Genomic DNA, 21,412 nt, shown 5'->3' with positions numbered 1-21,412 from the left:
GGGGCCTCTCTGCTCACAACCCCCCCCCCCCCCCTCCTCACCCGCGCGCGCGGCCGCCAGCGGGCTGGTGACGTCAGCCTGCTGGCCCCGGCCAGACGCAAGGTATTAGCATAATGAGGGAGCGGCGGCCAATCAGGAGGGGAGGCTGGCAGCGGCGCGGGGTACCCCGGCTCCGCCCACTACTGCCCCCTGCCGGGCCGGCCCCGAACCCCGACGAGGCAAGGCCGGCCCAGGGGCTGAGCAGCCGCCCGCCTTCAGCCCCGCGGCCCTCAGTAGGCTCCAGAGTTAACGGCCCACTCTTCCCCACCAGCCGCCACCTCAGAGCTGGATTTAACTGCACAGAAAAGGCTCTAAAGGGGCAATTTGGGTGCTTTGGTGCATTTTTCACCTCCACGGACCCCACGCCACCCCGGCTGACCCCTTGGGGCTGCCCCAGGTCGGGGGAGCAGCTCCTTCCGCCTGCACTCCGCGCCACCCAGTCTGTAATTAGACCGAACGGCTTTAATACCTGGCACGGTCGTTAATTAATTACTCCCAGAGCAGCAGCTGGGCTCACGGTGCCTACCTTCCCCTGCGCGCTGCCACGCGTGTGCAGGTGTGTGCAAGCATGTCTGAGTGTGGGTGTGCAAGAGTGTGCAAGCATGTGCATGTGTGTGTGCAAGCTTGTGCAAGTCTATGCAAGCACGTGCGTGTTTGTGCAAGCGTGCACACGTGCATGCATGTTCAAATGTGTGTAAGTGTGTGCATGTGTGTGCAAGTACATGCTTGTGCTGCAACTCTGTACACATAGTTGCAAGAGTGAACAGGTGTGTGCAAGTACGTGTAGGAGTGTGCACAGGCACGTGCAGCTTCATGCCTCTGTTGCAAGCCTGTGCAATGGTGCGTGAGTGCACGTGTGTGTGTGCGTGCATTTCTGTGCATGTGCAAGTGCACACATGAGCACGAGCATGTACATGAATGCACATGTTTGCAAGCACCCACATGCATGTGCATGCAAGCATGTGCATTACTGCGCATGTTTCTAAGTGGCCACAGGCATGTGTGTGCAAGCATATGCACGTGTTTGCAAGGACCCGTATGCATGCATGTGCATGAGTACACACGTTTGCAAGCGCCCATAGGCATGCATGTGCATGAGTACACGTGTTCATAAGCGTGCATATGCATGCAAGCAAGTGCACACAGCTGCAAGTACGCGCACACAAGCATGTGCAAACATACGCGTGTCCCAATAAAACCCACTGGATGGGGACAGCGCCCAGGACGGGCACCCAAGGGTGAGTTTTGGAGGCGCGGAGCGTAATCCTACCGAAATCCGGGGGCTCGGTGGCTGTTCTTTGCTGCCGCTTGCGTTTATTTTTAAACCCGTTGGCCCCGAGTGATTCACACGCTGCCTGTTCTCTGCTCCCCGGCAAGTTTTATGCAACCAAAATAGATGTTCTGGAAGGAACGGGCTGCGCGGCAAGGCCGGGTGGGGGAAAGTGGGGTGCTCTCACCCCACTGACAGGGATCCTGCCCTTTGCAAGGGGGAAACCACAGCCAAGCTGCCCCCAAGGTGGTGGTTTTGGGGAGATGCTGATGCAGATCCCCCGGGAGGCGGGACCATGGGGTGATATTTAACCCAGGTCATAGATACCAGGCTTTAATGGAAGGCGCTGGGTGGAGGGGGGTCCGCCCGTGCCAGCCCCACTGGTGCTGCAGGCTCGGGCACCCAGCCATGGGCAAAAAGGAGCCCAGCAAGCAGGGAGCTGGGATGTGACGGCAAAGAGCCCCTCAGCATGCATAGAGCAGCGCCCGGGGAGCAGAGCACCTTCTTTGGGAGCAGAGCACCCTCCCCAGGGCCAGGCTCCCCTTTGGCCCCAGTTCTGCCAGCAGCAGCTCACTGCAGTGACAAAAGCACCCGGCAAAGGTACCAATTTACACTGTGTTGGGGAAAATAGGGAAAAAAAAAGCTTTTGGTAATAGAGGAGGATACTAATCCACTTCCTCTGTGCCTGCCACCCCCTCAGACCCCAAAGTGAACAATGGTATCTCAACTGTCCTTCCCCTGGTGTGGCTGCAGGAAGAGCCAGGCAGAAGTGGCCACGCAAAGATGGAGCAGACGCCCAGATCTAAAGTGCTGCAGACCACCAGCACGGACCAGAAGGTAAAGCTTCTGCTCCACAAATACCTGAGGCATTTGTGCTGTAGGGCAATGCTTCCCAAAGCCAAGCCCAAAAGATGTCACAGGGACACTGGGTGGCATCAGCAGGGACTTGGGTCAGAGCACAAGGAGACGTTCGCGCAGGGATGAGACACTTCTGATCAGCGTTTGCTCACGCCAGGCGGGGCAGGGAGGAAGGGGCACTAATTACACCAGCCTTTCGGAGCACTCTCGGACTCAACAGCACACCAAACCCCAGCAAAGGGGTTATCCTTACCGAGGTCTTCCAGGCTACGGAATTTGAGTGGCTGGGACGGACAGGCAGGTGGGTTGGGAGTCTGGGCTTCCTCTGCTCAGCCTGAGACAGTATTTGCAACCAAAACAACAGAGAAAAGGGGCACAAGTTTCCCACACAGAATTTTAGGAAGCAGAAGAGCATCTTACCCCAGGAAATGGCACAGGAAGGCAGCCCTTCCCCTCCCACCCTGAGCAGGAGGGAAAAAAAAAATATCCCTCTTTCCCAGAAATCCGGCTAAACTTCCCTGCTCTGGGGCGGTTGGGCTTCACAATCTTTTTTCCCACCCTTTAAGACGTTATCACTTCAGAGGAGTTTGGGTATCCTTCCACAGGAAGGTAAATAAATGCAAGACTTGACAATTTCCAAATATTTTTAATTCAAAGTTAATTCCATATTTTTAATTTAAAGTTCAATAGTAAAAGGTTTCCAGCCATAACAGCAGATCTCACTCATTTAAGACCAAGACACATGTACAACAGTCCCGTCAGCCAGCATTTCTCCCCAAGCGATCCCCCTATTCCAGCTAGATGGGGTTCCCAGTGCAGCAACCCCAACCGACAAAGGACAAGAACCAAGACTGTCCCAGCTCCACAGGATAGCAGCTCCACCAGACTCCTCTCCAAGGAAAACAGAATCCAAGCCAAACCCCTCTGGATGTAGGAGACCTGGAGATGAGCTCCCCACCCCAAGGACAACAGGAGGAAGACGGATCAGTCGGCCAAATCCTGAGCAGAGGCACCAGCTGATGGAAGAGCTGAGCAGTAACTCCGCAATATCCATGCGCTGCTCAGCTCAGTGGGTTTGAGCTCTCCCTGGAGAGGCTTCAGGGTGTCTTCTTCCCAGGAGAAGCTGAAGGAGGTGGCAGCTGACAGGGTTTCAGGCAGCAGAGATGGCGGCTTGCAAGCAAGCCTCCTGCTTGGACATCAGCAGAGAGGGAAGAGACAGAGATAGGGACAGGACCACCACAGCATGGCGTGTGCAAGGCCACAGGAGCACAACCAAGGCCACCAAGCGGTACCATCCTGGCACAGGTAGTGCACTATCGGGTGTGGACAGTGGGCAGTCAAGGTGGAGAAACTGGGGGCAGCCCACACCTTATCATCTTCTCTCTGCAGGGACAGAGTGTGTGACAGCAGCAGAGGCCAAACACAGTTCATCCAGCTGAGCAGGCACCTGGCAAGCTCCGGAGCCACAGGGATAATGCTCCTCCACCAGCATCTCTGGAGCAATCTCTGCTAACAATAACCATTGCACAGTCTCCCAAGCCCCAGCTGAGCATGAAAAGGCACCTTTTTCCTCTTTGGGGTCATTTATTTATAGATTTAAAGAAATAAAAATAGAAAAAGAGGCGAAGAGTGCACACTGACGAAAAAAAAAAGTTCATTGCAACAAAGCAAGAGCAGAAGCTGGGGGCGGGAAGGGGTCCCTCTGCCAAGCCAGCAGCTTTGAGAGGGATTGTTCCTCCTGTGTGCACAGCGATGGAGGGCAGTGGGACTCTCCCTTCAAAACCCACCAAATTCATTTTCACAGTATCCTACGAAGAGAGGCTGCGCCTGGACACCACGCCTGGAAAGAGAGCGGAGAGATGGCATTACGCAGAGGGCACGGGCAGTGCCCATGGTCAGGTCTGATGGTTAGGGGAGCGCCGGGTGGCCATCGGTGCCCCGTTTCAGGTATGACAAGGAGGGAGCGGTTTTCACCCGGCACTTACAGACTCAGTTTTGTGCTCATGCGTAGGAGCACAGGGTAAGGGCAGGCTTCCTGGGGAAGCTGGTGCGGCAGGAGGGGTGACAATAGCTGACGGGTTCCCCTTCCTCAGCACAAAGCCCTCTCCTCGACAGAGCCACCAGCCCACGCTGGCAGCAGGGGCTCTCTGCCAGCACTGCACAAAGCGCTGCCCACGCACAGGCAGGAGAAAGGCTCGGGATCTTCGCTAAGAACAAGGGTCATTTTGCACCAGGGAAAGCCCACTTCACCCTCGCTGCCCTCCCCAGGGTCGAACCCCAGAGAGGGTGGCCTTTGCATTGTCCCCGTGAGCCGGCGGCCGGCCGCGAGGAGGGACAGTTACCCAAGAAGCTTGCAGCGGAAGTCGGCCAGCCGCACGTAGGCATCTTGCAGGTCCCTGACGGTCACGTTACTCCACAGTCTCTCGGCTACAGCCCCAGCTCTTGGCCTTGAGGAATGAGGGACAGGGGCAGTCAGGTCGGGGGGAGTTCAAAAGCTTCTTGCCCAAAGCCCTGAGCTCCCAAACACTTTCCTGACCAATGTCCTTCACACACAAAGGCACGTGGCTTCTGTATATCAAAAGATCCGCTCCTGGGCACATGCAGATCAGCCGTGGACTGGGGTGACAGGACAGAGACAGGTGTTAAACACGTACCAGTTGCAGCAGCGGGCTGTACAGGAGCATGTTAGTTACAGTCTTACAAACCCTCACTTAAGCCTCAGTGAAGCTGTTACTAGGACAGAGGCACTGCCAGGGGACAGGGACAAGCACCACACACGGACCAAACCCGCAGCGTTTGGCACACGTTGCTCAGTGGCAAAGGAAAGGGTCCTGAGCCCTGCCCCACGCGACTCGAGCTGACCTCCCCACGGCTTCTCTTACCAGAGCCTGGGGATCAGGTTAGTGACATCCACATATTCACCCCACATGCAGGCCTCTCCACCGATCACTCGATCCTTCTGCTCAGGGCTGCCTGCCAGAGGACACAGCATTCAGGTGATGGGGTACTGTGAGATAACGGGGTGACTTATCGCCCTGCCCACAGAGGTGCCTGTAACAGCAGTGAGTGGCTTAGCTACGGAGGCGATAACTGGCTCTTCTGGAAGCCCCCGCTTCAAACCCTGGGCTTGGGGAGAGCAGAGGGTTTTTTTCTGCTGGCAGCAAGGGAATGGGATATAGCACAAGAACCAAGGACACGGTCAGTCAAGCACCTTCACGCCAGCAGCAAGAACAGATTAGCAAGACAGCCAGCCCTGGTGCTACCTCTGACTGACAAGTCAGCTGCCATAGGGGAAGGGGACACAAGGAACACACCTTCAAACTTCAAGGGCTCCACCTGGTAGGCTGCCATCCAGTCCTGCCCATAGGAGATGCGGTTGAGGTACCAGGGGGCAGAGAGCAGAGCCTGGTAGCCAGCCTTGGTGACATTTGCCATCTCCTCCATGTACGGCGGGGAGTTCTCCTTCCACACGTGGATGATGGTGTCTGGCCTCACCTAAGGAGCACATGCGAACCCCATGCACGGGATCAGTGTGGCAACAAAAGCACCACCTCCTCCCACAAGCAGAGTGCCCTGAGACGTCCACAGCTCCGAACACCCCCAAAGGGAAAACTGAGGCAGACTTTGGCTTGACTTTTGAGCCACTTCCCATCCGGTTTGCAGAAGCATCAGAGGGAGGGATAAGCCCATTTGCAGAGTGTCCTGGGCAGAGTTAAAACCTGCCTCTTGCAGGTGTATATACAAGAAGCTGTTGACAGAGGTGTGACAAAGCCACCACGAGGGCAGCTCACTGGCAGCACCATCTCAAGATCAACCTCAGTCCCATAAGAGTACCCACCCACAAGCCCCAGCACAGCACCTCAGAACACATCACTGCATCTGGCTGGGGTGCTGGCACTGTTCACCCCAACACAGGCAATTGCATTAGGGAAAGCAGGCAGCTCTCACCTTCACTCTGTTGTCAAACACCTCCTGCCACACGATATAACCTTTGCCGAGGGATGAGACGATGTCCAGAAGCCTGGAGTTGAAAGAGGACTGAATTTTGCACCATCCCAACTACACTCCCCTCTCTTTGTTGCATGCACACAGTCAAAGCAGCAGCATCAATATTCCTGACACCCACTGCAGGATGTGAAGGTACTTCTGAAGAAGGGAGAAAGCATGGCCCCTTACGGGGCTTCTTTCTCCTCGGCCTCAGGCTTTTTTTGAGGTCAATCTCCCAATAAAATACAGCTAGGCTACTCCCTTCGAGGTCAGGGAGACATGCCCAAATGGGTCTGCTCCTGAAAACAAGAGCTGGTGTCCCCTGAGACAGCAGAAGACATTTGGGCTGGTCACACATTGCAGCTGCAGGCCTAGGATGCAATCGTCCTTACCTCTGGATGTAAAAAGACTCTAATTTTCTGTAATCTTCACCAAAGCCCACCTCTTTCATGAAGGCACGAATTTTTGGATTGGATTTCCTGTGTACCAAAAAGAAGATAACAAAAGCACTGCAACCCGAGCTCTGGAGTAAGGCCAAGACATGGCCAAGTCCTTCCCACACCAGTCCAAGGCTAGCCCAGGCATTCCAAGAGCTGCAGCTGCACCAGCACCAGCAGCTTCCCACAACCAGCATCACCATGAGCACAGAAACCCCAGGAGCCAACACGCAGAGCCTGGGGGAGCAGGACACCAATGATCCGCAGGTGATCATAACCAAAAAGCAACGGGCTGGGACTCCAGTCCCACATACTTCTCCCCAGTCCCCATCCAGACCGATCTCACACTCACCAGCACGTGAAGTCCACTTCATCGCCACCAAGGTGAAGAAAGAGGTCTGGGAACACAGTGCTGACCTCTTTAAACAAACTGCTCACAAACTGGTAGGTGCTGTTAAGGATGGGGTTGATGGGCCCATAGGCCCCAGAAGGATCCTTACCCAAATAGCAGGGAGTCAAGAGGCCCGGAGCACCTGGGTCATAACACAGGACAGTAAGAAAGGGACTAAGCATGGCCATATCACCCCATAGAACCCCCCAGACCCTCCTCAGCACAGCCCAGGGCCTGCCAGGGGACAGAAGACCCAGGCGTGGTGCACAAGGCATAACCACAGCAGCAGCAAAGCGATCTCTGGCTCAGGAAGCCTGACCTGATGAGGAGGGATCCATGTTCTGAGCTCATCTTGTGCTCCTCCCATGCACATCTGCTGCTGCCCCAAACTCACTCCTATGTGAGATCAGCAGGGCTGGAGCCTTTTAGGCTGGACACCCCCTTTTTACTCCCTGCAACAGCTACTTTGAGGACAGGACACAGACACGGCCCTGTCATTTCCCTCCCAACACCAAATCCTTGCAGCCTGCACACCAGTGAGCCCAGCCATGGTGCTGGGCAGCCCAATCCCCTCTAAATTATAGTTTCCAGTCTCTGAACTGGTTGGCTACACAGCCTCACTTCAGCACCACACTACAGCTTCCACCCTTCTCAAGTTTCCCCTTTGTATCTCTCCCCACTGCTTTTTTTGGGGAAGATTCCTACAGGAAACCACACACAGACCTGCTGGGGAAAGATAATGCCAGTGCAGGCCCCAGCACCTTCTCCCAGCTTCACGCACCCACTGCAGACAGGCAAGGGGAGCAGCCACAGTTTTGGCTGCAATCACACACACAGGGTGTACTCCAGTGGAGCCATGGCATTTGGAGGCCGGGTAAGAAGAGAGAAAGACAAGGTCGTATTTTCCCGGAGCTTCTCACGCTTCCAGATATGGAAGAGGAGGCACCCACAGTCCTCAGAGCAGAGAGCAGCATGTCAGGACTGGGGCACAGCTGAGCAGAGCGAGGAAGACCGGTCAGCTGTACCCCCAGTTAAACTCAAGATCCTTGCAATACCCACGATGTTGGCTTTGGCAGAGCAGATCTTCCCCAGAAAAGTCACCCAGCTTGGGCCCAAGAAGAGATGGAAACATTTTCCCTCTGGATTTTGAACCAGAAGTTGGGTCCTGCTTCTGCCAGATGAAGGTTTGCTCCTCCTCAAAGTCAGCCCGTGGAATTCGGCTGCCCACACCCAGCTTTTGGGATCCAGGTTGCAGAGTCCCTTCCCTCAGTACAACTACAACTCTCCTCACAGCAGCAGCAGGCAGGGTCTGCTCCTCACCTGGACCCCAGGAGAGGGTGTGCCCAGGAGTGTCAAACTCTGCAATGACTCTGATGCCACGCAGCCGGGCGTACTCGATCACTGTCCGCACATCATTGGCTGTGTACACGTGGGTCATGGCATTGAAGGCTCCCTGAGGGAACAGGGGAAATCTCAGCGCCTTGCTCAGGTACCAAGGGAGGGATCTGCTCACCCTGGGCTGGGCACTACGTGGTGATCGGGGCGGGTTACCTGCTTGCTGAGCTCTGGGAAGGTCACGCTTTCATAGGGGAAAGATGGGTCATCCACAATATGCCAGTGAAACACATTGAACTTGTTGTAAGCCATAACATCCTGGAAAGGAACAGGAACAAAGATGAATGTGCCCTGTTGCTTCTGAAAGGTCACCCAGCTTGCCACAGAAAAGGGACACGGTCCCTGCGCTCCAAAAGGACAAAGCAGAGTCCCCAAATACTCCTCAAGACCCAAGAGGGATTCAGAAACCTCTCTTCAAACACACCAGCACCACAAAGGACTGCAGAGGGCTAGTAGTACTTCTGCTCACAATAAAATTGCTGTTCTCCCTATAACTGAGCCAATGGTGGAGACCTGGAAGTTTAATTCTGTTTGGGATGAATGCAGAACCACCACCCGCCTTTGTCTAATGTGTCTGGGAAGAACTCAGTGTTTCCTCTTGCCTCAGAAACAACCCAGCCTCAGAAAATAATCTGGATTGCAGGAATCCAAGATACCTCAGGGTTTTCTTCCTTATCCTATTTACAAAGGGAGATGAGAAATCACCCAAATGAGGCAGCTGTGATTTACACTGGGAGCAAATCCAGCCACTGGCACTGGGAAGGACCTACAGCACAGAAGTTTTTTTCTGCACAGATGTGATGCACATCTGTATATTAAGAACTGAAGTCACACTGCCATCCCACCTCAGCCTGCTGCTTCACCTAGGGACAAGCAAGCTGGTTTTGTTCAAAAAGCCTAGGTTTGACAAGCTCCTCCTTGATGAAGTGTAGCTGCAGCAGCCTACACACTGGAGAGCTCCTAGGATCTTTGGAAAGCAGCAATACAAAAACCCCCAAAAAGCCCTCCAGGCCACTCAAGGAGCCCTCAGTTGTCACAGAGGAAGCGACACCCAACTAAACCACCTTATGTCCCAGCACAGGCACTCTACCAGAGTTTCCAGGATGGCTCTCAGGGGCAAGTAGTGACGAGAGGTGTCCAGCAACACTCCTCGGTGAGGGAAGCGGGGAAAGTCCACGATTTCTGTCTTGTTGATGTAGTACTGCATGCAGAGAACACGAAGTAAGCAGGGCTTCAGGCAACACAGCCATTAGCAGGAGACAATCAGGGTCACCGTTGTCCCCAGGGCCAGCAGGCTAAGGAGGGGTACCTTCACTGCCCAGCGTGCAAGCTAGCCAGAAAAAAGCTGCAACACTTTACCGGCTCAGAAGGCAGGGATCTGGCTGGATTCATGAATCTCTACATCCCCCTCACCACAAGCATCCCAGCAATCCTCAGCCTTTCCCCACGAAGGAAGCAGCATTATGGAGAGCCAGCTGCCCCCAGATGAGGCCAGGACTCACCATGCCGTTCTCATCTCTCCCAACAAGCTGGCTGAACGTTTCCAGGCCTACAGGAAAACCACACACAGTCCCTTTCTCAGCACAGATTCCCCCAAAGGAACAGAGCTCAATTAACGAGTAAGTCTATGGAAAGAGGGAGGCACAAAGAGACATCCCCATAGGCCTGAGGCAACGAGAGCGGGAATGCCCCACAGAAAGCAGGCCTCACCTCTGAGAGCTCCCCAGACAGCATCCGCAGAGAGCAGCAAGGAGCCTTCCGAGACAGACAGCTTATCTGAAACACAGCATCAGAGGGGCTGGCGCTGGCATTACATCCCACACTCCATCACACACTGCTATGGGCCATAACAGCCCCAGTACGGGGTTGCAGCGCATCAGGCAGAGGTTTTGGTACAGGACTGCACCCTGGGATCCCAGAGAACTGACTTTTGGGTTTGGTTTTTTTTTTCTTGTTTTAAACCTCTCCCACTGCTTTATCAGCATATTTGGGTAAATTGCTCCCTCCCTGCTGCAGTTTCTCAATAATACAGTGAGGATTGCTGCCTCCCTAAAAATGGGGGTAAGTGCTGCACAGTGCTATTTCCTGCCTGACGGGCACAGAAACAGCCGCACTCCTGCTCCAGTCACTCCCTGCCCCCTGCTCCCAACCTCGGTACTTACAGCTCTCCTTGGAGTCCAGGCTGGGAAACCCATCGCAGCCTGGTGTGGCAACAGAGACGAGGAGCTGAGTGCAGGGCATCCCCCAGGGCAGCTCATTCTCTGCAAAGGACACAGACCACTGACATCAACCCCATCCTATCTCTTTTCCCTGCTTCCAGACCACCACTGTCCTCCAAGCCCAGCTAGCGATGGAGGTGCAGGAGTATGTGGACTGTGAAGACACGTGGCAGAAAGTGGCCCTCCCTCCTTCACCCCAGAGCAGGCACAGGGGTGTTCAGCAGGGGCTTCTTTCAACACAGGCAACCAGGAGCACACGAGTTGATCCCAACCTTTAGCGCAGACAAGGTCTGCTGGTGAGGAAGCCCCCAGGGAAGGCTTCGCAGTGGAAGCCTATAGGAGCACACAAAAGAGGAGAGACATCGGAGCATGGTCTAACAGCAGTCCCCAAGGCTTCTTGGACACCAGCCCCTGCTCTAAGCAACAGTCGAGACTACTCAAATCTTCTCCAGGGAGGGTGAAGAGCTTCATGTTTCCAAACTCTCCCAGCACCAGGAAAAAAAAGCACAAACCCAAGAGCTCTGCTACCCTACCCACACTTCTTAGAAAGGGCAAAGAAACCCTGAAAACAAGGGTGGGGAACGAATTCAAGCGTACTGCAGTTGGGCTGAGTTAGAGGCCACCAAAAGGTCTCACCCAGCACAGAAAGGCTTCTGACTGACTTCACTTTCCACAGAGCAGGTCCCAGGTGCAACAGCTGGAAAAATAAACCCAGTCACATTCAGAGCCCAAGCAGGAGCTCTGGCCACACTTCCCTACCTGAAAGAGCATTTCCAAGGATGCACAAGCCCAAGCCTTCACTGTAGTCGCTCCTCTAACTCCAAAGGGAGGTGTTCGACCTTTGCCAAGATGCACGGGTCTACTGACAGCAGTCTCTGGTCAGGAGGAGTGTGGGTCAGCGGGGTGGGACCCTGCCAATCACAGCCAAGGTCCGTGCCTACACCCCCGCAGCATTCCCAGGAACAGCCAACGTTCAGTATGATCAATGGAAAACAAAAAGCTTGGCTTTGAGTGAGCTTGGTCAGAAGCCAGGCACCAAGCAGACTTCAGCGAGATCGTGGCACTGCCAGTGTTGGGGTGAAACGCAGAGAGCCCACACTCCAGAGCTTGCAGGAGCCAGAACTCCCAAATTTCTCCATGCAGGAATGGCAAAACCTCCGTGGAGAGAAGGGAAATGATAGCCCTCTGTTTTGAGCTTTCCTCTCCGTTACAGATCAGTCGGTAGCCAAGGCAACCTCGCAGATGTGCGAGCTGGCACGCCTGCTTCCCCTGCTCGGCAAGACTGCACCTCACCAGGGACAGCCACTCTCAAGCCTGGGCACATGGGAAGTACTACTCATTCTGTTGAGAAGCCTTGACAGAATTGGTCCCACCACCGCGCACATGTTTAACCTGCCCAGGGAGATACTGCCAAACCCAAACACGGCCTCTTTGGACAAGGAGCCCGCAGTCACCACCACTACCACACCTAGAAGGCAATGCAGATGGGTACAGCAGGGATCAGTGACACATCAACCACAAAGGCTAAAGTTCACAGTTCAAAAGAGCGCTGTGAAGGTGTACAGCAAGTTCATTACGGTCATGGACTGGAAGACAAGGACGCCAACACAATGATTGTGCCAGGTTAGCAGCAGTAAGACATCAGGGTCCTGGCTTGAGTTCCACGCAGGGTCTGGGGTCTCTCCCAGACTCATTTCAGAGCTGCCTAGCTTAAGGACAAGAGACAAAGTAAGAGCAGCAAAGAGAAATCCCGATTAGGGATAAAAAAAAAAAAGTTCTTTCACCTCAAGGGTGGTCAAAAGTTTCAGTAAGGACTCAGTTCTCCACCCTTGGAAATAATACAATCTCAGCTGGGTACAGCACCGAGAAGCTTCACCCAACTGCAAAGTTGGCTCCAACACCAGGTTTGACCCTATTTTGAGCAGGCGCTGAAACAAAGACCCTCATATGTCCCTCCTAACTTAAATTAGTCTGTTTTCACACTTGAAGTCCATGACGAATGCAGAGTTTGGACATAATCTTGCTTGCTTGTTAAACTGACATAGCAGCTTTCTGAAACACACAGAAAATGCCTATTCTTTTCTCTATTAATAGAAACTATTTCCTTCCATCCAGGGTTTCCATTGCCTGTTCTTACTAACCACCCATGTGAAAAACAAATGAAAAAGGAAGGCAAAGAGGGAAAAAACACCTTAATAGTGCACTTTGAGCGACATAAAGCAGGGTGCATGGAAAATGACGAGGATGAGCTTGATCTTGTCATCACATGAAGTTGCTTGAAGTAATGTGCTGGTCATATTTCCCCTCTGAGAGGAAGAGGAAAACATGAATAATTCTATCAGCTGTTTTAAGTTTAGTTCCTAGCAGCAAAAAAGAAACAAGAGGAGTCTTCTCAGCTCCCAAATCAAAATTTATTTCTATTGCTACTTAAAAGAGTTGAAGAAATAAAAGAAGCCAAACTGTTCTTCTCAGAGTTTCAAACTCGCCTTTGTCAAAGCACGATGCGCTCAAGACAAAGCAGAGCGGCTTCCAACACCACTACCCTTCTCTGCTTTGATCAGCAGCAGCAGAGTTCACACTGACATTTAAAACACTTGGAGGCAAAGTTACTAGCTGTTTTTGATGAATGAAGCATTTATATTCCCCAGATATAGCGCTTCAGGCTGCCGCAGACCTACGCAGGCACTAAGCATCCATGTGCCAGCTCCCCAGCCTGCGTTTGCCTGTGCAAACACAACCAGGGAATTTCCTGCATTTCATCCCAGACATGCCATGGGTGCTATCATGAAGAAGTCTGGGTGCAAGAAACCTTTTCAACCTGTCCCAAATCAAGCCCAGACTCTCCAAGATTTTGCCTTTCCTCACCTTACTCTAAAATTTCAGGATGAATCCATATGCTACTCCCTCTCTTCCAGAAAAGCCACACTGCCTCGGGATGCTCAGCAGCTCAACTTCGGCAGAAACACACAGGAAGGCAACAAGAGCCTTTCCTCAAGGCAAAGCTTGGACAACAACTGGACAAGAGCTGCTAGGAACAGGAAGAGGCAAGACTTGCGAAAAGCACTGAAGCTGGAGCTACTGCAACACCGGCAGCAGCCCTCCCTGCAGTCACAAGAAAAGGAAGCAAAACGAAGCGCTGGGGAGCTGAAACGCGGTCTGGAGGAGATAAACACGTAAGAAAAAGCAACCTCGATAGCAAGCCTAACTCCTTGAAAGAAATGCAAGACAACTAGCGCTCACTGTGCCGAACAGGATTAATTTTATTTTAAAACGTGCGTGCCACAGGCATCGCCCTCCACGTACGAACGCAACGCTGCCCTTCGCTACGAGACTCAATTCAAACGCCCGCGCCACCAGACCGCAGCCGCCATCTCCCCTCGCCACTAGCCCCTGCTGAACTGAGGAAGGAAGGGGGTTAAAAAGCACATCGCCACACAAAACCCGTGGTTCGACCCCCAAAATTAAAGAGGGTTTGGTTTTGTGGGTTGTTTTTTTTTTTTTTTTAAGAATAAAGCCAACATGAAAGGGCCAACCGCCCTTCCAGCAGCCCCTCGCCCCTGTGCGGGGACGCCGCGGAGCCCCCCGCCCCGCCGGCAGCCCCCGCCCCGCCTCACCGGTCGGGCGGGCGGCGGCGAAGAGCAGCGCCCAGTACCGCTGGAAGGCCGCCTCCAGCACGGCGCAGCCCGGCCCCACGGCGGAGCCGGCGGCGTAGCCGAAGCGGAACCGGCGGGGAAGCAGCGCGCAGCGGCCGCCGCCGGGCGGGGAACGCTCGGCCTGGGGCTGCGGCCACACGGCAGCCGCCGGCTCCAGCACCGTCGCCAGCAGTAGCAGCAGCGCCCGCCCCGCCGCCATGTCGCGCCCCACAGCCTAAGGGAGCGGGAAGCGCCGCCCGCCGCGGGAGGGACGCCCGCGAAATGGCAGCTCGGCCCCGCGGGGCCGGGCCGGGCCAGACCGGGCTGCTGGGCCCGCCTCCCCCGGGCTGCCCGCTGCCGTCGGGCCACAAGCGCCCTCACAGCGCAGTCAGGCGGCGGCGGCGGCCCCTCCGCCCTCACCTCAAAGCTGCCGGGGGTGCCTTCACTCAAGCAAGGGCCTCTACTTTTAAATAAACCAACAAAACCCACGAGCTCCCTGTCGAGGGCCATTTCTTCCCCAGCCCTCAAAATTTAGAGCCCCTATGCCATGCTCCCTGCCCCCAGGGGATACCCTTGCTGGGCCTCAGCAGCCTGATTTGGGGTTTGGGAAGATTAATGATTTAAGACACATTTCACCTGCGTCACTTTCCAGCTGTTTGACTGGGCATGCACGTGTTTTGGATCCACCTCGGGTTTTAAAATCTTTTGTTGGTACCATGCATTTTCCTGAGTAATGCTGGATGTAAATCACCCCTTTGAGGGATGTTACATAGGCGGCAGGTGAAACACTGGTTGGGTTATTAAAAAAAAGAAAAAAAGAAAAAAAAAAAAAGGATAAAGGGCTTTATCCCATGCTGGAGCCTCACAGTGAAGTGTTGTAGAGATACTTTTCCACACAGGGTTTGGCTTTTGCAAGGAAACCCTCAACCTCAGATGAACTCTTTGTTTTGCCTCCTCCCTCCCAGCTCTGCATTCCTCAGCAATCCTCAAGTCAAATAAGGGCCCTTAAACTCAGGTTTTACCCATCTGGTAGCATAACCCTACCAGCTCTTACACAGGAGCAAACTTCACCAAATTATTAAAAAAACTGTTGTGCCAGCCCTCCTGAGCAAGCAGTGAAGCCCCCAGAAAACTCCAAGCTATCAGAAGTGCTGGGAGACAAGCCACAGGCATGGGAAGCAAGCAGGAAATTAAACAAATGAGATGGGAAAAAGCACAAGAGAGATGGCTCTACCACACCAGCACAAGATGAAAAAACACTTTGCGTGAGCAGGACACAAGCATGGAAAGGTCTGGTAGGGAATTTAAGAGATTGCCCCTCACATGAGCAGCATAGAAAAAAACAGGGTGCAGAGTGAAAAAAAGCATTTTGCAGAAAAACCCTCAAGGAAATTAGTGTCAAAGGTTACAAAAGCACCAGCACAAAGCTGGGGACTGATGGTGAAAGAAGAGCTGGGAGGATGTGAGGGGGTTTCAGGGGGGCTGGAGAGGGAACGGAAGGAGGTGCTCATCAGGGTTAAAGGAACCTGTGAGGTACCAGTGAAGGTTTTGGGGGTGTCACGGAGGTGGGGAAGTTGTGGGAATGCCAGGCAGCAGAAAGGGATCACAGTTAGGTTTATGTCTAAATAGGATTGTGGGAATTTCATGAGACTGGTAAAAATGGATAGGGGACCTCAAGCAGGTAAAGGCGGGGAAGGGGATAAGGGTCACCCGTTAGGGAGCTGTACTCCATCAGGAACGGGGCCAAAGAGAACCAGATGTTGTTGCCATGAGCCTAACACCTACACAGCACTGCATCCTTCTTCTGCAGCCCTGTAGAACAGCAAAGGCCACCCATCCACCTAAGTGAAGGCAAGCCAGGAACCAAGGGCAGGCATAACATGGGCCAGGCAACAACCATACCAGCTGGGTGCAGCCCCACAGCCAGGCAAGCAGAGCATGGTGGTGGCAGCAATGGGGCCCATCAACAGTCCACATGTCACCTGGTAAAAGTGAGGCACAAACATAAGTCCAAGATGAATCCAGGAAAGCCCAGGAGCAGATGCATCTACAGGAGAGCTCAGGAAAAAAAGTAGTTGCCCAGACCCCAGCTTAAACTGAGGTCCTGAAGCAATGGGTCGTGGGTGGATGTCCCCAGTGAGGCTGATTGGGGCAATTAAAGCATGTTGGTGCTCTCAGGCTCCTGACAATCCTCACCTGTCCCTTGTTCTCCCTACGGAGAGGTGGTAGGACCTCAGTTCAGCACAATGGCACATGCCAGGCTGCTTCCTCATGATTCTTGGGACTCCAGCACCATTACTGTAGGATGTCAGCACTTCTCTGTCTCTGTCCACATCACACAGGAAGAAGGGATGTGAGGACAATGCCTGTATTCCAAGCTGCATTGGACCTTTGGGAAAGTGGCCTCTGTCATTCTTTGTGTCCAAGTTTTCCTCCACTTGTCTCAAGGCTGCTGCCGGTCTACACAAAACCTCGGCAGCCTTGAGCGGGGTTTGTTGCCTTCCCCCATGCAAACCTCTGAAGCACCAGCTGTTGCCACTGCTTTTCTGACAACATTGATTGATTCCCGTATCTCTGGACTTTTCCTCAAGTAGTTTCACTATATTAAAATTGCAGGGGAAGGAAAAAAAAATTACCAAGACAGTTTGTTGCTGTGTTGCATCAGGCAACGTCAGCAGTATCGGCAGGGCTGCGCTTCCCAGCGTGTGAGACTGAAATGCAAGAGTGCCCTGGCCTGAAGCAAATCCTTATTTCAGTCTGGGGAGGGTGGCGTGTTGGCCACACTTATGTAAGGCATTGTGATCATAGCTTTCAGTCGAAATACTCAAGCCTTTCTATGGATTCTGTTGTTGCTATTTTAGGGGACCTGATGTCTCCAGGGAATGACTCAGAGTGGTTCATCTGGAGCTGGCCGTCATTAATCTAGACTAACAGTCTGATTTGGGAATGCATCTTTACATAAGAAAACTGCTTAAGCATGTGTTTAACTTTGGAGCTTGGCTAAAAGAAACAGATTTACGTGCTGTCCTGCATCGGGCATGGAGCAGCAGTAGCCAGAAGTTGCTGATGCTGTTCAGTAGCTCTTCAATAGACCAGCTTGTGGTCTCAGAGCATGTCTTCAGGGTGATATATCCACCTGTGAAGGCTGGCCTCTTCAGGCTAGTTCAGCAAGGAACAAGCAGGGAGTAAATGGGGAGACGCAAGGTTCAGAGCTTACCTGTCCTCCCTCACCTCACCTCTGCTCACCTAACCCAGGTCACCAGCCCCGCAGCAGGGATGTACTGGCTCAGAGGCACTTTGATATCAGTGCACGGGGCAAAGCTGGGGGCTGAGAACATCACTCTGCCCCAGACAGGTGAGACTGGTTGTGGAGGTACTTGCAAACCCCACTTGTCATCTATTTGACTGCAAGAGCCGGAAACCAAGTTGCTGGGGGACTCTGCAGAAAACTGTGCTGCGCCAGGGCTCTGCTGGATTACCTGCTTACTACTAATAATGAATTTGGTAGAAATCCAAATTCATTGTTCTGACATAAATTGTTATCTGGCTGATGTCACACTTGGGTCTTTCTGGTTTGTTCACCTTTGGGTCATGAAGGTGGCCTTTGGGCTGTCAGTGCAGTTTGTTGTTCCACAGCATTTTTTTAAGGTATACATCCATTGATTATGCTGCCTAATCCCCTGTTATGTTGGCTGCTTCTGCATTTAATCAGAAGGGTGTTTTGCACACAGATTCCTCCACTGGTGAGCAGCGTATGAGCCAGTGAAAGAGGAACAGAGGAAGCCGTTCATGGAAACTTTCATAGAGCATAAGTTTTCTGTTTGCTTTGCTCTCTGAGCTGAATGCTGTCTAAGCACTCTCACTCCTGAGCGAAGCCAGTGCCCAGGTCAAGGGACCTGCTGGTAGTGTGCCTGGAAGAGGGCTTTGGAAAACAGATCATCTTCTGGAAACACCTGCAACTGCCTGTAGACCTCTGACCTCTGACTTGAATTTTGGCATCTCAGAAGCTTTCTGGGCAAACTTACTTTCTCCATTTTCTTCTTTACCTCCTCTTTTGTCCTTGGTAAAATAATTATGGTATTTGGGTTGCAACCAGGGAGGTTGCAGCCATGCATTTGTTCAAGGGATCTTACTTTTGGTGGAGGTCCAGGGGGAGTAAGAGTCGGCATGTGCTGGGTCTTGCAGGTGTGGACCCTCCTGTTGCACATCTCCATATTTCAGGGATGATATTGCTCAGCGTGGTGTCACGCATGCACTGGCAGGGAGCAAGCCATCTGCACGAGCTGATGCTGATATATCTGCTGTTCCAGCTCATAGCTGCTCTGTGTAGACGGAACATATGCTCCACTGGAAGTGGGATGACAAGGACACATTTTCTCCTTCGGGGTGACTTCACTCTTCTTGGAGTGACTGCCCTGAAGTTTGCTGTGGACATGGGCACACCAAGCAGCAGTGGCCGGCCACCAGCCTCGCTGTGCTGCGGCCTGAGCTGGGCCTTTCTACCAAAACCAAACTGAGTATCATAGAAGAGTGCGTGAGTCTCCCAGCTTATCACCCCTCTGCCAGAGACACCGGTCCCTGAGGGAGTGACAGGGGGGAAGCAGTATTCCTCTAAACCCCAATGCTGCAGACTGTGAGTTGGAGAGGCCGAGGTACCAGCCCCCATTTCATCAATTTAAATAGCCAGCAAAAGCCAGGAGAGACAATTGCTGGAGCTTTAGTACCTGCACAGAGAAGATTCTAAACAACAGATGACCTTAAATCCACATTCAGGGTATTTTCACTAGCCAGTTCCTTCTCTTAACAGCTCAGCCCATGAGGAACATCCGTGCTTTTGGAGGCTGAAGCAGTCTGGTGTATGGCAGGCTGCTTTCAGAGCCACAAGCACGTATCCCATTGCTTTTCAAAGCACAGGTTGACTCGTTTATATATCCCTACATTTCCACCTTGACCACCGCATGTCACGCTAGATGCTGCCATTGAACAGTTTAGCAGATGCACGTGGTAAATGAATTTCTCAGCACAGATGGAGTTGAGCAGAAGGGACCTCTTCAGATGGGAGAGCGCATGTAAGGGGAGTGAGACCTCGGAGATTCAGAGCAAGCAGGCAGGAGCGGATCTTAGCGAAGAGGAATATTTCAACAATTACGAACTTGAAAGCAGAGTTTAAGGCAAAAAGCTTGAGGTGAGATGTGTTAATCAGTCTGAAGGATTTGGGTTCCTGACTTGCGCTCAGCCTGGTGGTATTTGCAGTATTGGTAGTATTTGCAAAGCATTTTTTCCCCTGGATTGTCTCCAGCTCGCACAGCTTTGGGGTGGCTGAGCAAACGGTGGTGATCTGAGGGGCATCTCAGCCCTCGCTTGTGGTTGAGGTTGTTAACAAATGCGCAGGCACCCAAAATCGAACGCAAGGCATCAAGAAATCTCCTGGATTTCCTTTCTCCCAGTGTGGGAGCTCCATGTGTCTCTGGCAATGGAGAAGGGCTTTTTCTAGAGATCCCACCTGGCTCAAGGAGTGGTGGAGCAGAGGGAGGCTGGGTGAGATGGGTGGTTGACCCCGAATCCGTGGGTCAAACTCCCAGGGCAGGAGCCTAGAGGTGGTTGTGATGTGGGACACCGGCACTTTTGCAGCATTTTGGTATCGTGAAATGGGGCTTGTCACGGGGAGATGCTGCGAGTTATTGCGGAGGCTGAGTACTCATGGCTGCTGTCCATGACTGCTTTCAGTCACGGCTGTGGGGCTGAGCTGGAATGAATCGGAGCCCATGGATGTGTGGTGACAAACTCCTCGTGTACAGAAGCCCTGCTCCCATAAATCCTGTAAGCATGTGCTTAACTTCATGGAGCAAGGTGATTGCAATGCAATATTTTATTCTTGTCAGCTTCAGTGTTAACAGTTACTAGAATCACTTGAGTAATTAAGCTCTTGCAAGAATAAAATGAAAAAGTGCCAGGTGCCTATGGAGATCTAAATCATTTTTTACAGTGGATAAAAGGGTGGTTCTCAGCTTTCCTCGCTAGCTGGAGTCCTAAAATCCCCAGAGGCAGCGCAGATCCCCTCGGGATGAGCTGAAGGCAGCAGTCCTGCTTTTCTCAGGTACCTTTTTCCAGCCATCTACAAGGAGCTGGTGCGTGCCCAGGGCTCCACACGTGACCGTTGGGTTGGAAAATTTGTAATGAAAGGAAGGCCTTTTGCAAAAGGCATGGCTACAATTTCATACCAAAGAGTATTTTGGAGAAGTATTTCTGTTTTGAGAGAGGAGTAACCAGCAGCGAAGTGCTTATCCCTGTCCTGCTGTGGGAAAAGATAAGGCTGGGACCGATAAGGAGGAGAGTGGCCTTCGCAGGACGGCATGGGGAAGATCCCATCACTGTCTATGTATGTGTACTACTGGGATTATACAAGAAAGGGAAACAGTCGGGTGTTTCTAAATGGCCATGCTCTGTGCTGCTGAAGGATGGCTCTTCCCCGTAGGTTTCGGCAGGCGATGCCTTTACCTTGGTGTCTAACAGCTCGCCTCGCAGGGCTTTGCGCCGAGGCTCCGGGCTCGGGAGCTCTGCAGGCGCGGCAGGGGCCAGGAGAGGGCAGCGGGGAGGCGCTCGGACATCCGCCGCGGGGATGCCGGGGGGCTCCCCGGTGCCGGCGGCTCCCTGCCCCTGCCCGGCACCGCCGCAGCCCGCCCGGGGCCGGCGGGGTGCTCCCGGGCAGCCGGGGGGGGGCGGGAAACTGGTTACCGAACATACTGATAACCCCGTCTCGGAGGGGAAGGTCACCTTGGCAAAGCGTTGGACCCGGTTTTGTGTCCAAGCGCAGGCTCTGGGAAGCTGCAAAGCTCCGATAAAGCACAACCCCACTGTCTGGTCAACGCCTTTCTTGGCTCCTTGGGGTCCGGTGGGCAGATGTGCTGCCCCACGCCAGCTCAGGCCTGCTCACGTGTTGGCGAGGAGCTGGACATGTCACCAGCTGGGCAGGACAGTGCTAGTGTAGTCCCAGGGGGTGACATGCAGTCCCCCCCTTGGGAAGGAAGCGTAGGGCAAGGACCTGGGGTGACCAATTGAACCCCCAAGGATCGACATGTGAGGTGGGACCAGCTTGGCAAATGGCCAGCTGGTAAGTCCGGCGCTGAACAAAGCCGGGGCTATTTATGTTTATGTAGGGCAGGATGATTAATGCCCAGGCCTTT

The 21,412-nt window shown here is 53.3% G+C and overlaps 1 protein-coding gene across 3 annotated transcripts; it reads right to left on the bottom strand.

Moving 5' to 3' along the window:
* Positions 1 to 2,797: 2,797 nt before the first annotated feature.
* Positions 2,798 to 14,448, bottom strand: HEXA (hexosaminidase subunit alpha). Of its 3 annotated transcripts, none has more exons than XM_086471298.1 (14): positions 14,206 to 14,448; positions 10,540 to 10,657; positions 10,088 to 10,153; positions 9,880 to 9,926; positions 9,468 to 9,578; positions 8,534 to 8,635; positions 8,303 to 8,435; positions 6,944 to 7,124; positions 6,547 to 6,633; positions 6,116 to 6,188; positions 5,482 to 5,662; positions 5,050 to 5,140; positions 4,510 to 4,614; positions 2,798 to 4,007 (listed from the first exon to the last, which is right to left on the bottom strand). In XM_086471298.1, the coding sequence occupies exons 1-14, from the start codon at positions 14,446 to 14,448 to the stop codon at positions 3,944 to 3,946; spliced, it is 1,602 nt and encodes a 533-aa protein (XP_086327424.1). In that variant the 3' UTR covers positions 2,798 to 3,943. The 3 variants fall into 3 exon arrangements, with proteins under 3 accessions (XP_086327424.1, XP_086327425.1, XP_086327426.1); XM_086471299.1 differs by having other exon boundaries at positions 10,540 to 10,638; positions 14,211 to 14,448; XM_086471300.1 differs by lacking the exons at positions 2,798 to 4,007; positions 14,206 to 14,448 and having other exon boundaries at positions 4,540 to 4,783; positions 10,540 to 10,701.
* Positions 14,449 to 21,412: the final 6,964 nt, after the last annotated feature.

The sequence above is a fragment of the Leptosomus discolor genome, chromosome 11 (assembly GCF_034619465.1).
Source record: "Leptosomus discolor isolate bLepDis1 chromosome 11, bLepDis1.hap2, whole genome shotgun sequence".
Lineage (NCBI taxonomy): Eukaryota > Metazoa > Chordata > Aves > Leptosomiformes > Leptosomidae > Leptosomus > Leptosomus discolor.
Note: the sequence above shows the minus strand (reverse complement) of the source record. Positions and strands in the feature narration are given on the sequence as shown.